Here is a 13793-nt window from a genome sequence, read left to right on the forward strand (position 1 = left end):
TGTCTCATCTTTTAACCCTAATTTAACTGGGCTATTTTAGACCAGGATCTACAGGAAGGGGGGGGGGTAATTTGACTCCCCCCCTGCAGATCTTGGCCTCTCATTGTGCAATCTTAACCACCAGACTATGGCACCCCTTATGTTTAACATGTTAAACAATCACCCATGTGATCAATACCAAGTAAGCTATGATTTTGGTTGTAATGTTCATGGATAGGCCTACTCAGCATTTGGTAGATAACCTAAATTGGCTGTATAGGTTACAGCTATAATAAGGTGGCCCCCTTTTTATAACTATATTTATATAATTCTATATTTTTACATGTACATATACAGCAATACTGAAATAATACTAGTATTACGAAGCGGTATTTTGTGGAGTTTATGAACGGGGGTTGATAAGGCCTTATACTGATGTGCATAGGCAATATCACAATATTGTGGTATTGACATGTTGAAAGTAAAATCTTTGATTTACTGGCATTCTCCATAAATATCCACCCTGCTATCTGTCAAAATGGATACCTGCATATATCGGGGGAGCTGTTTCAGAAAGGGTTAAGTATGATTTAAGTCACTTTAAAGTGCCAACGAACAAACGGTATCTGATAAGTTAAGTCGTGTTAGCGGGTGATCAATGGCATGGACATGCTATCTCAAAGGCCGGTATTCTGAACTCGGGTTTAAATTAAACCCTGGTTTAAAGTTACAGTTAACTATGGAGTGCCAATTGGGGCACAAATCTCTATTAGTACACCGTCAATTTATTGACTCTTACTGACACTAAAATCATTCAGAACTTTCTTAGAATGATAACTGAAATATTTTCTTTATTATGAGAGCAAAGGGATTCGAAATAGTATATATAAGAAATATACAATATAAGCAAAATTGTGAAGCTTTTAGCTCCCCATAATTTGAGACCAGACTTAGACCATGGTTTAAGTTAAACCTGACTTGAGAATATGGACCTGGGGGCCGTTTCATAAGTTAAGAGTGACTTTAAAGCCTGTGTATAGCTTTGGTAAAGGGTCAATAATGTGATTGATAATCGAATATCATCTAATATGACAGTCTTACTGAAGCGTAGAGGCCGTTAGATATTTTTCCAACTGCACTTCTCTGAGAAAATTTCAAATATTCAAATCTTGGATATATAGCGCCCTCTCTCGGCGATGCTTGTTTTAAATTTAAAAAAATGGGCATTCAAGCACTTATCTTATAAATTTAGTGATTAGATATCCAAAAGTTACAGACAAAGAACATATCTTGAAAGTTTCAGCCCATTCCATGATTTGGAATAGGATTTAATTGAAATACAAAAACACACAGATATTTTAATTTGATCGGGTGACCCGATCAAGTTAAATTTCCATGTAAAATCGCAAAATTTATCCTGTAAAACACATTTTCATTTCATATCCTCCACATCATAACTGTTAAAGGGCATATCCATTCATATTAGCTAGCAATGAATTGGAATAGTGATAGGTGCATTTTGGTGGATTTACCAAAACTATACACAAGCTTTAAGAACGACTGGTGAACCCTTCTCACACGCTGAACCATTGCCAATGACTATACCATTTACCATAAGAAAGGATCACCAGTCATTCTTACAGTCGCTCTTAACTTGCGAACAGCTTTATGAAACACCCGCCAGTACTGACCGTAACTCAAAGCATCTATCCTGACAGTGATGTTGGACATACATGTATGGTGATGTGTATATATCGCACCTTACTGAGAATTTAAGTTAAATTTTAAGCCACATAGGATAGGACAGCCTTTACCAATTAGATTGGTTGAATTTATTCTTTTTCATTTCCAACTCAAACAGATTAACAAATTAAAGTGTATACCACACTAAACCAGGGATTTCAGAGTAACTTAAGCCACAAGGCATTATAAAACAGCACACGGATATTCTAAATTAATTTCTTTTCATAAGAAAAAAAGGTAGTTTGTTTTCGCCTGACTCATGTAGAAATTGGTTTCAACAATGGTACAAAATTGAAAGCTCGTTGATGCCGTAGAAAACCTGAATTGGAATTGAAATGCTGGTATGGAACCGCCTAGTTCACAAATGAGGCCCCGTTTCCATGAAACATGTCATGATAATAAATTTGCAATATTAGTTTAAAGCTACTAAAATGCTTCAATTTGATTGGCTGCCAGTAAATGTGCTATAGAACTTGTGCATGAAACCAATCTCATGAAACTGGATAATGACGCTGCATAGCTCAGCATCATCTTCTAGATTGTGTGAAATATGTGACCTGTTATCCGTTAAAGGAAACCAAAACCCAAGAAGAGGAGCAATCTTATTGGAAAGAGTAAACCGAGAGGAACAATTTAAAACAAGGGTTGTGAAAATTGGTTATGAATTAAGCAAGTTATTGACATTTAAAAAGTTTTGTTGTACTTTCTATGGGGATCCTCAAATTGGCAAATGTGCTTCAAAATGGCTGATTTTGTTGACAACTCTCTATTTGTTTTGTACACAAATTTTCAGATTTTCCCTGTGTCTTTACATATTTTACATCCTCTCCTCCTGACCTTGACACATGTGGTGTGATTTGATTTGATTTTATTTTATTAATTTCCGTTTCACAACATAAGTATGATAAATATAACATGACAAGGTCGAAAACACTGAAAAACATAATAAAATATATACAACCTTATCTTAGACTTAAGGAACACAATTCAATAAATAAAAAAAACCTAATATGACATTTGTATTTTAAAGTAAAACTGAGGGTCTTGCCGAAAAAGCAAAGCTTGTACAAAAGGCAAGACCCTATAAAATAAACTTAGTTTCATTACAATTGCATTGTCCCATGACACATGTTGTGCTCAGAAGGAGGCAAGATGCAATTTGAAAGATAATGAAGAAAATCAGTGTACAAAACAAATGGAGAGTTGTCCACAACATCAGCTATTTTTAAGCATGTTTGCAAATTTGAGGATCCCCATAGAAAGTACAACAAGAGTTTTCAAACATCCATAAATCGCTTATCCTATAACCCATTTTGATAAAACAAGTTTTAGGTTGCTTCTCTCATTTTATTCTTTCTGATAAGATTGATTTTCTCCTTGTATTTTGGTTTTCTTTAACACAAAGCTTAGCAATGACCGTAGCACATTTTTTTCGACGACTGATTGCATTGTCTACAAGGTACAATCCATCACGAAAATCAAGCGTACGATTAATCGCTAACCTTTGTGTTACGGGTCGCTACCATCCCTAAACCAAACATAAGTTGCCGAAGAATGTTCTCTGCAAAAGGCCAAGATACTAATTTGGTATTCATATAGTAAAAATTAGAGAAATTAGCTCCTCAGAAATGAGTCATTCTTTTTCCGCGGGTTACAATTTAATTTTTGAGAAGTAGGCTAGAGTCGAAGGCATTGGAGTGGTTTAAGTACTCTGGTGACTATTACGTCATGGCAGTGTTTGGATACTTCAACAGATTCTTGTGAAATAATATGGATTTACAGTAATCCAAGATGACGGTCATGTGGTCTAATGGTTAGAGCATCTGACTCATGATTACGAGGTTGCAAGTTCAAATCCCCAGTCGACTATTGCCTAAACTTAAACCACAAAAGGACCCGAGAGTATTTACAGTAATCCAAGATGACGGCCATGTGGTCTAGTGGTTAGAGCATCTGACTCATGATTACGAGGTTATTAGTTCAAGTCCCCACTCAGCTATTGCCTACACTTTAACCAAAAAGGACCTGAGAGTAATTACTGTCTATAAGGTCAACAACTGTAGCGGCATGACTGATTAACTAAAATAAAAAAAGTTCCTTACGTAATATGTTGTACGATAATTTGGTAGATAGCTGTGCCGCCGAATTCCTACAGAAGTTACTAAAATAGGCAAATTCACAACAATTACTTTTTTTGGGGGGGAAGGGGGGGTATGGGTTAAATCCCACACATGCTTTAACATACCATCTTCAAATATTCAGAAGGATGGATCCTCAAAAAACATTTCAAACACTGAAAAAGCCATGAATCAGTGATTATAGAAAATCGAGAAGATCGCAAATCAAGAGTTTAGATCCATGTGAAGAAGTTACTGTGACGGCGATATCATAAAAAAATGTATACAATATCCAGTTGTATTGAAATATGTATATATATATCTTCTCCAATAAACTTAAACTGAAAATAACAAACGTAAATTATAATAGTTGATATTTTCAGGCTTCAAGCTTTTCTTAAAGCTGGTCAGTAAGTCTAAAGCATGACTTAATGCACAAATTGAAAGGGTAAGTATTAGTTTTGCGCAAAATCATTCATAACTTTACGGATAACTCACAGGCCCAGCCCAGGATCCCTCTACATAAAGGTTACCATGACGGTACGTGTAGCTTTGCCATGCAATGGTACATGTATCTTTCATGGAATCCTGGATTTTGATTGGCTGTTTATCAGTGTTACCATGGTAGTTAGCACCAAATGGCACACTTACCATTATCGTCATTTTTATGCAACAGGGCCCAGATTTCATAAATTTGGGGGGTGATTCACAAAGAGTTCAGTATGACTAAAATGCCTAGTTACGTGCGGTATACAAGACATCACCGCATTGGTCAGATCATGCCATGAGAATGCGCACTACGGCGAATCGATCAATAAGATTGCGCGTTTCGTATCGTGCATGCGTCGGCATTTCGGTACGGCTCGAAGTCATGCTCGAATCTTTGTGAAACACCCCCCTGGGCTTAATGGCACGGTTCCTCATCTGGTTCTGTCCGAGTTATACATCCCTCCATCCTGATCAAGGCAGTATATTCTCTGTTGTGTCATCCGTTTAATGATTGAATGATAGATGAAAGTATCAAGAGTTAACACCATGGCATGCGAGCAAGCGAGCGAGCGAGTTCCGCCACAGACCGAAGCACTCCGGGTCTGTCGCTATAAGTTCATTCCTTTCTTGCGTGAGATATTTGAGATGGTTTTACCGATCAAGTTCGTCGTACTTTTGAAGGGCCTCTTCCAGCTTGATCGTGAGGCTCTTGTAAAATTTGATTTGTTCCTTCAAGTAGACTTGCATCATCCACTTAAAGTCTTCTACACGCTCCCGATGAAAGTGGTTCACCTCCGCTGAATAAAACAAAAGAAAAAAAAATCTATCTGGATAATTTAATCCTAAAAAAGCCAGGTTATTTGGATCCATCTCAGAGCCAGGGACCCCCCCTGAGATCTCGGCCTTCGATCGTGCGAGCTACGTAAAAATTTGCACAATGGTGCATTTAGTGTGCAATATAATCTACAAGGCTGTACGGTTATTTTTTTTAAATAAGATTTTTCATTTCAAGAATTATACTAATTTATTCATCAAATAAAACATTTACTCTAATCAAATATCATACTGCCTCAAAACTGCTAACTTTTTATTCACAGACTCTTTGTAGGATCCTGATGAAATGTACTTAAAAAAAATTGGGTAATGCAATTTTTTTCTCAGGTATTTTGTTTTTTTAATTTCCTACGTATTTCTGTGTTTTTTCGCCTATTTGTTTTATATTGTTTTTCGATGGAAATTGTTGCAGACTTAATTTTGATCATAAACAAGACAAAATTGATTAAATTTAATCAATAAACGTAGAAATAATGATACATTTATGAATTTTGCCTAAATACACAATTTGCATTGGATTTGTACATGAATTCATTTTTTTGAGCAGTTTTGGGTTTGACATGCACTTACATAATGTTACTTAATTTCCTAATCCCGTACTCGGGCATCGCAAATTGGTCTCAAAAGTTGCACGAGATTTGAAATTAAAAAGTCAGCCAGCGGAGCAGTTGAAAATTTACGCACCGCGGATTTATTGTGAAAAATGTTAAGGGGGAGGCTTTTTAGGGTTAAAGCATGTACAAGGATTTGGTAACGGGTCAGTTAGGTTAACTAGACAAGTATCATCAAACATAACAATATTACAAAATAGTAGTAGTCATTGATACACAAATGACTTTTTATGTAGTAGTCTAAAAGAATGTCAAGACAATTGGGATGCGATACAAGGAATATTTTTCTTTAAAGGGAATATGAATAATCTCCATCAGGGGGCTAGGCTGTGAAAATTAAAGACCTCTATTGTGAATATCAAACTTCCATTGTGAATATCAAATTTCCATTGTGAATATCAAACTCCCATTGTGAATATCAAATTTCCATTGTGAATATCAAATTTCCATTGTGAATATCAAATTTCCATTGTGAATATCACATTTCCATTGTGAATATCACATTTCCATTGTGAATATCACATTTCCATTGTGAATATCAAATTTCCATTGTGAATATCAAATTTCCATTGTGAATATCAAATTTCCATTGTGAATATCAAATTTCCATTGTAAATATCAAATTTCCATTGTGAATATCAAATTTCCATTGTGAAGATCAAACTTCCATTGTGAATATCTAATTTCCATTGTGAAGATCAAATTTCCATTGTGAATATCACATTTCCATTGTGAATATCACAATTCCATTGTGAATATCAAATTTCCATTGTGAATATCAAATTTCCATTGTGAATATCAAACTTCCATTGTGGTGATATCAAACTTCCATTGTGAATATCAAATTGCCATTGTGAATATCACATTTCTTACCCATCATTGCATAAGAGATGACATCAGCTCGTCGCTTGACGGCCTCGGCTTCCTCAAAATCCATCTTCTGTTCTTCTCGCTGCTTCTGACATTCTTTAACCGTCTGTATCGTGTGCTGTTGCGTCAAAACACAAAACAAAAAACACATTGGATGGTATTCTGCTGATACGACATTTGCTCCTGCGACAATTTATTTCATCTAAGATGTTGGTAAGGGTTGCAATAGGGTTTATAATAATAATAATATGCAACATTTATATAGCGCTTAATACAAATGTTTCTAAGCGCTGCATACTATTACCCCGGCTTTAGCACGGCTACCCTGATCGGGCGCATCGAGCATTCCAAGGAATTTCTTCCTACCGGGTACCCATTTACTACACCTGGGTCGAGAGTGGCAAATGTAGATAAACGCCTTGCCAAAGGACGCTAGTGCTGCGGTGGGATTTGAACCCCGGTCCTTGTGGTTCACAGTCCGGAGACTTATCCACTGAGCCACAACACTGTTAGGTTTAGGATAGGGTATACTGCCTAATCCAGGGTTGACATTCCATTAGTGTGGAATTTACAGCGGAGCAATTGTCGCCGGAGCAATTGTCGCCAGAGCAAATGTCACTGAACCAAATTCAATTCAATTCAATTTATTTTTCATTCTTCAACATAATACAAGATAGATTTAAATAAAAGCATGAACAAAATTCAATATTGAAAAAAAATGATAAACATATTCCATAAGTGATTTAAATATAAATTAACATTCATGTCAAGTTGAAATATAATTAAGTCAATACAATTATATATAATAAGAAGAATGGAGGGGTCCACTGAAAAGCAAAGCTTGTAGAATGTGGACCCCTCAAAAAATAGATACTAGGAATACTGAAATAGAAGTAAAATAACGAACATTCTGATAGCCATGGTTTAGTTAATCCTGGGTTAACTAAGACCATACTTTTATAGACTCCCAGTTGTCAACTCATTCACCCATAATAAATCAATCTTATCTCGCAGCAAAAAGTTGTCAAAAAAGATAATTGGACTCGTGAAATCAGAATATGAAAAAAAATGATAATGAATGTAAATATATATATTATATTTGCCACGAATTGGGAAGAAGTGTTGTGAACCCAGCAACCCATAGAAGTGCGGTCTAAAATTCTAATTTAGACGAAAGTTAAACTTAGGTTTGATGATGAGAAATAAGAACCACTGGATGGTGTTCTCTAGTCTTAAATATGCCTTTACATCAAAACACATACACAATAAATAAAACTGAGTTCCAAAACAAACTGACCAAACCTTTACAAGGGCATTCCACAAAGTACACCCGGTCGTAATGAACAATATTTCAACACAGGCTGGCTTCAATAATCTTTACTATTAAAGCACATGTCAATCATTAAGGCCGAATTCACAAGGGTGGTTTTGAAACCTCACGGTTGAATCCATTGTTTATGCAGATTTCCTGTATAAATTACGCTTAATTTACCGCGTATCGGGCGCGTGTTTAAAACATGTCCAATGCTCATGCGCGCTTTCGTCACAGTGCGCCAAATTGACACCTGTTACCATGGTTAGATACGCTATTTTATTCATGAGTCCACTGTTTGAAGGGTGGACTCATTCAAAACAGTGGACTCATTAATAAAATAGCGTGGATAACCACGGCAACAGGCGTCAATTTGGCGCACTGTGACAAAAGCGTGCATCAGGATTGGACATTTTTCATTATACCCGGTAAAATAAGCGTCATTTATTTAGGAAATCTGCATAAACCATGGACTCAACCTTGGGTTTTCAAAACCACCTTTGTGAATTTGAGCCAATGAGATTGGTTTGATCACAGAGAGGCGATAGCCCCTCACGTCAATAGTTTCTGAATCAACAGTCAGCAAATGGCCAAAGAAAAACAAATGAAAATGATCAAATTGGAAACAATGTTATTTCTTATTCTGACAAAGTAAAAAAAAAAGTCAAACCTTGTGAAAGTGTATCATATCTGGAAAGCATGACATCATTCCGCCATATTCCTTCAAGAAATCTTCAAACGGATGAAGGTCGTATTTTGGTTGCTCGTAGAACAGCTGTCCGATCTCCTCGTACGTCTTTCCGGTGAAGTTGAGTGCTTCCGTCAGTTGAACGGATTCTAAAAACGAAAATGTAGAAGTAGTTTTGGGGCAATGAGAAGCAGAAATAGAAAAAAAAGGTATCTGGCCAGTTTTATTTAATCAACTTAATACACAGAGAAAAACAAATTGGTTGGGGGAAAAAAAGAAGATAAAAATGGCAGAATTTTGCATTTTATTCAGAAGCGGTAATAGAAAAAAGAGGCATCTTGCAGTAATTGTTTTATCAATTTTCTTCAATGGTAATGTTGCAAATGTAGCATAACTTGCTCTTTGTTACTGGTAGTTTATTTTGCAGTGTCAATGTGCCACATATTTCACAGCTTTGCTTAATAGTCCTAATGTATTACCCAGAAGAAAACTTTGAGAAAGAAAATAAGGTTGAAATAGCAGGATAATATTATCTGTCAAGAAAAACAAAATGCCTTCATGATTAAATAAGAAACCTTCATTTTGGAAAAAACAAGATACATGTATATTAAAATTGCAAAGGGGAAGTCTCTTTCATGGGGCAATATTTATCAATCTAACCAAAAGATGGCGCTATTCAATTAATCAATTTTAAAAATAGTGGAGGAAATTTAGAGATCTGTCCAATTCAGTTATGTTTATGGCAAACAAAATGGGGCAAAACAACCCAAATTTGGCCAGACCTTAGCATATGGCATCGTGTCAGTCCATTTTGGTATATTTATAGTATGGTCGAACAGATTTTGTTCATGAATAACAACATCATTCCTGCGTCTGGTATTAAAAAGCAGGGCAGGACATTTAATGCAATGTTGTTCCCTACCAACTGTTATCAAGTTGAAAAACTGTCCAAAAATACAGTGGGTCTCAATAAAAAAATGTATATACTTTTGAAATAGGTGCCACAAAGGAAAATATATTACTAAGCCAATAAACCTTTTAGTCTGATTTGAAAGTTCAGTTTCTTACATGTACCTTTCCATGTAGCATAAAGTAGAAGCCTTCTCCCATCCAAATAGTGATATGTGTGCGTGTGTGTGTGTATGTGTATATTTTATTTATTTAGCAGCCATTTCAAAGGTTTGTATTTTTTAGACACACTGTACATGGATGGTGTTGTGCTACTGTATGTGTTAGGTCTTTAGGTAGAACTTCGCAATGGCATAATAAAGGTGCTGAATTGACTAAGATCTTGCTTGTGTGAGCTTCTAAAAACCTACATACCCTGGCCCAAGTATTGGGTCAGTTCCATGACATTTGCTCTGGCGACATTTGCTCTGGCGGCAATTGCTCCGATGAAAAATCTGAATGTTAGAGCCAAACATGAAACCCAACATCCAAAACAAAATGAACCCTAATCCTTCTCTTTACAAAAACTCTATTAGAATCCTAACCCCAACCCCATGCTCTCTGAGATTTTAGACCGGAGCAAATGTCGCCAGAGCAAATGTCGCAGGAGCAAATGTTGTGTCACCATTGGACCATGTGTCCAGTAGCTTGTTGCGCACCATAAAAAACAACAACAGTGTTCATCGATTTCAAACCTTGATTGAGAATTTAACTGACTGAGAAATATCCAAATAAAACAAAACAAAAATTTACAAAATCATAAGTATTAAAAGCAAGCTTAGGCAAAGATAGAAGAAATTATTCCACCAAAAAATAAATGTAAGCACCAGAAATAAATGAAATGATGATGAATTTAAGAGTGCAAAACTTAATACACAAGCCATGATAGGTGTTCAAATGAATAATGAAGAAATGAATAAACATACAAAGTAAGATTCTCAAACCATTTGAGGGAGAAAATATTTCAAAATAGAAATATAAAAATGAGAATGATATGAAAAGGGCAGTTTTAGAAAAGAATAGTAATGCAGATAAGGGGAAGCCAATTTAAGGTAAAAACATAGTAGCTAAAACTCTTTTTTAAATCATTATTCAGACCTGGTTTAATGACCCCCCCCCCCCCTTATGTTAAATGCTGCTACTTTTGATGGGAAAAATATTTGGTATAAAATTCTTTAAAAATTCTGTCATAAAATGCATTGGATGTTAGATGATGCTGCCCAGTAAATACTGTAGAAAAAGCAAGAGTGATATGCTTATTGCAAGAATTGAATTACAATTAAAAACTATGGCAATTGATTTTTATTTGAATAATATAATCTAAATTATGAAAAGCAAAAAGAAAAACATTGGCATTCATGATTGCAATTTTTTAGATATCCATTCGACAGATTTGAGTAAAACATTTACTTATTTTATTTTCAAATTAAAATAATAAATTGATGTACATATATCCATCACTTGATTGCTTGATTTATCATATTCCGAGAAAATTATAAAAAAGGGAACTAATTATGAATTCACATTATACTCCCAATTATATGAATATTCATGAGTGTTCTTAATAAATGATTAGTCAGCTTATAGTGCTCATTTGACAAAATGTGCTTTCAATTATTGCATGATTTTGTTTATAGGTGACCATACTCCCACCCAAAGTGATGAGATGAACCAGTGGGTGTTTCATAAAGCTGTTTGTCAACTTACAAACGACTTTACACACGACTGGTGGGTGTTTCATAAAGCTGTTCGTAAAGTTACGAACGACTTTACGCACGACTGGTGGGTGTTTCATAAAGCTGTTCGTAAAGTTACGAATGACTTTACGCACGACTGGTGGGTGTTTAATAAAGCTGTTCGTAAAGTTACAAACGACTTTACGCACGACTGGTGGGTGTTTCATAAAGCTGTTCGTAAAGTTACAAACGACTTTACGCACGACTGGTGGGTGTTTCATAAAGCTGTTCGTAAAGTTACGAACGACTTTACGCACGACTGGTGGGTGTTTCATAAAGCTGTTCGTAAAGTTACGAACGACTTTACGCACGACTGGTGGGTGTTTCATAAAGCTGTTCGTAAAGTTACGAACGACTTTACGCACGACTGGAACATGTTCTTAGGTCATAACTCAATTGCTTAGGGATATCACCTAGCACAAGAATGGTCACCAGTCGTGCGTAAAGTCATTCGTAACTTACGAACAGCTTTATTCAACACCCACCAGATATAATGAAATTATAAGAGAAAGAAATTTGCAAATGAAGAGGGATGGAAACAGAAATGATGAAATAAAATGCAGAAATGAATAAAAAAACAAACTGAAATAAAAAGCTTGGATATTTCTCTACCTTGTGGCGGATCATCGGTTCCTTGAGGGTCTGTGAAAACGGGGCATTACCATATAAGGGAAGGGGGAGGAGACAAAGATGGTTATTACATCATGCATATTCATATCGATCACAAAATAAATCCCTTGTGGTTATGTGAAAACAGGATATTACAACGTATTGAAAGGGGGAACAGAAAAAGATGATTAATATATCATGCATATTTATTTCATTCACAAATAATAATCATCCAGGAAAGTGGTTGCAGACTTGCAGTTCACAAGTGTGAAGTATTACTGTCACCATCATCACAAAAATAAGAAACATCATCACCGTTGCTAGCATCATCATCATCAATGTCATCACAGCAGCAGCAGCAGTAATAGTAGTAACAGCATCATCACCACCACCATCATCATCATCTGTCATTGCTAGCATCATCATCACCATCATCATCATCATCACCATCATTACTATCATCATCATCATCATCTTAATCGTCATCATCATCACCATCACCATCATCGTCGTTGCTAGCATCATCATCATCATCATCACCACCATCACTGTCATCATCATCATCATCATCACCATCATCGTCACCATCACCAGCAACATCACTGTTATGATCATGATCATCACCATTATCGTCGCCATCATCGTCATCATCACCATCATCAGCAGTAGTAGCACCATCACAACACACCATCATCATCTTTGTCACAATCATCATCACCACCATCAGCAGAAAATAGTTAAAACAGTAGAAGCATATTTCATCATCATCATCTTCCTTCCTTCCCATATTTTTTTTCTTTCACTTTAATGCCCAGTGCTACAAGACTTAGAAGATAGAAATTGAAATCATGCAAGAACTCTTCTATTCTTTAAAAAAAAAACATACTTTGGTTCTCGTTTTACATGCCATTATAATACATATAAATTCATTGAGTTCATATAAAAATGTATACAGTGTTAATCAAATCATCCCTATCATCAAATGGAAAGGAAACTAAATGGCGCTTTGTATGAAAATTCTAGTCGGCATCTCTGTATTGTCATCACAATCAAATATAAAGGACTAACAACTGTTCATGCTTTTTCACATGCAAAGTGCAAATGCAGACAATTCTCTCTATATTACTAAAATACTTCCCAATAAAAAATATAATACAGTATGCGTATTTGAAATTTTAATTTTATATTCTCGACCATGCCACAATGAGTATCTTACTCGTCTGTCGGTTAAATAAACAACGGAAAAAAAAAAGAAAAAGGAAAAGACTCAAAGAATATAAAAGAGGACATAGAGAGATGCAAGCAAGAACATTTTATACAGATACCGATAAGGAAAACTCACTCGGCCTGTTATCGAGGTTAAAGGTCGTTGCTAACTCTGTGAAGGAATTGCCGATTTTCTGGTATTCTCTCTTGAAAGCTGTGAATTGAAAAAAAAATAATTGGTAAAGTCTTATCTTCAGGGTCGTGTGGTCCAGTGGTTAGAGCATTGGACTCATAATCGCAAGGTTGTGAGTTCGAATCCCAACTCTGCCATTGTCTCCACTTTGATAAAAAGGCCCGAGAGTGATATCTGTCGTCTATAATGTCAGCCACTATGACTGATTAACCTAGACGTAAAATGTTTCATAGGTAATTGGTTATATACCAGCTTGGCGTTTACCAGCAAAATGCTGTCCTGCCGAGTTCCTACGGGAGTTACCACAAACAGAAACAGAAACACAGTTGATAGGTATAAATACATGGGCCGGTATTCTGAAGTCTGGTTTAACTTAAGCCCAGGATTAAAGTTGTGGTTTAAGTATGGACAGCCAATTGTTACATAAATCATAAACAGCTAGGAGAGAAATTATATTT

General features: G+C 35.8%; 1 protein-coding gene across 5 annotated transcripts in view; it reads right to left on the minus strand.

The window, feature by feature from the left end:
- Nucleotides 1-3161: 3161 nt before the first annotated feature.
- Nucleotides 3162-13793, minus strand: part of LOC121417345 (sorting nexin-33-like) — a 67663-nt gene continuing 57031 nt past the window's right edge. For 4 of the 5 annotated variants that reach the window (XM_041611021.1, XM_041611022.1, XM_041611020.1 and 1 more), the window contains 5 exons: nt 13279-13356; nt 11940-11969; nt 8626-8792; nt 6647-6761; nt 3162-5125 (listed from right to left, as the gene is read on the minus strand). In XM_041611021.1, coding sequence (XP_041466955.1) covers nt 4980-5125; nt 6647-6761; nt 8626-8792; nt 11940-11969; nt 13279-13356 — 536 coding nt within the window. In that variant the 3' untranslated portion in view covers nt 3162-4979. The remainder of the gene's footprint in view (nt 5126-6646; nt 6762-8625; nt 8793-11939; nt 11970-13278; nt 13357-13793) is intronic. The other variant, XM_041611023.1, reaches the window with a different exon arrangement.

This window comes from Lytechinus variegatus, chromosome 6, assembly GCF_018143015.1.
Source record: "Lytechinus variegatus isolate NC3 chromosome 6, Lvar_3.0, whole genome shotgun sequence".
NCBI classification, from domain to species: domain Eukaryota; kingdom Metazoa; phylum Echinodermata; class Echinoidea; order Temnopleuroida; family Toxopneustidae; genus Lytechinus; species Lytechinus variegatus.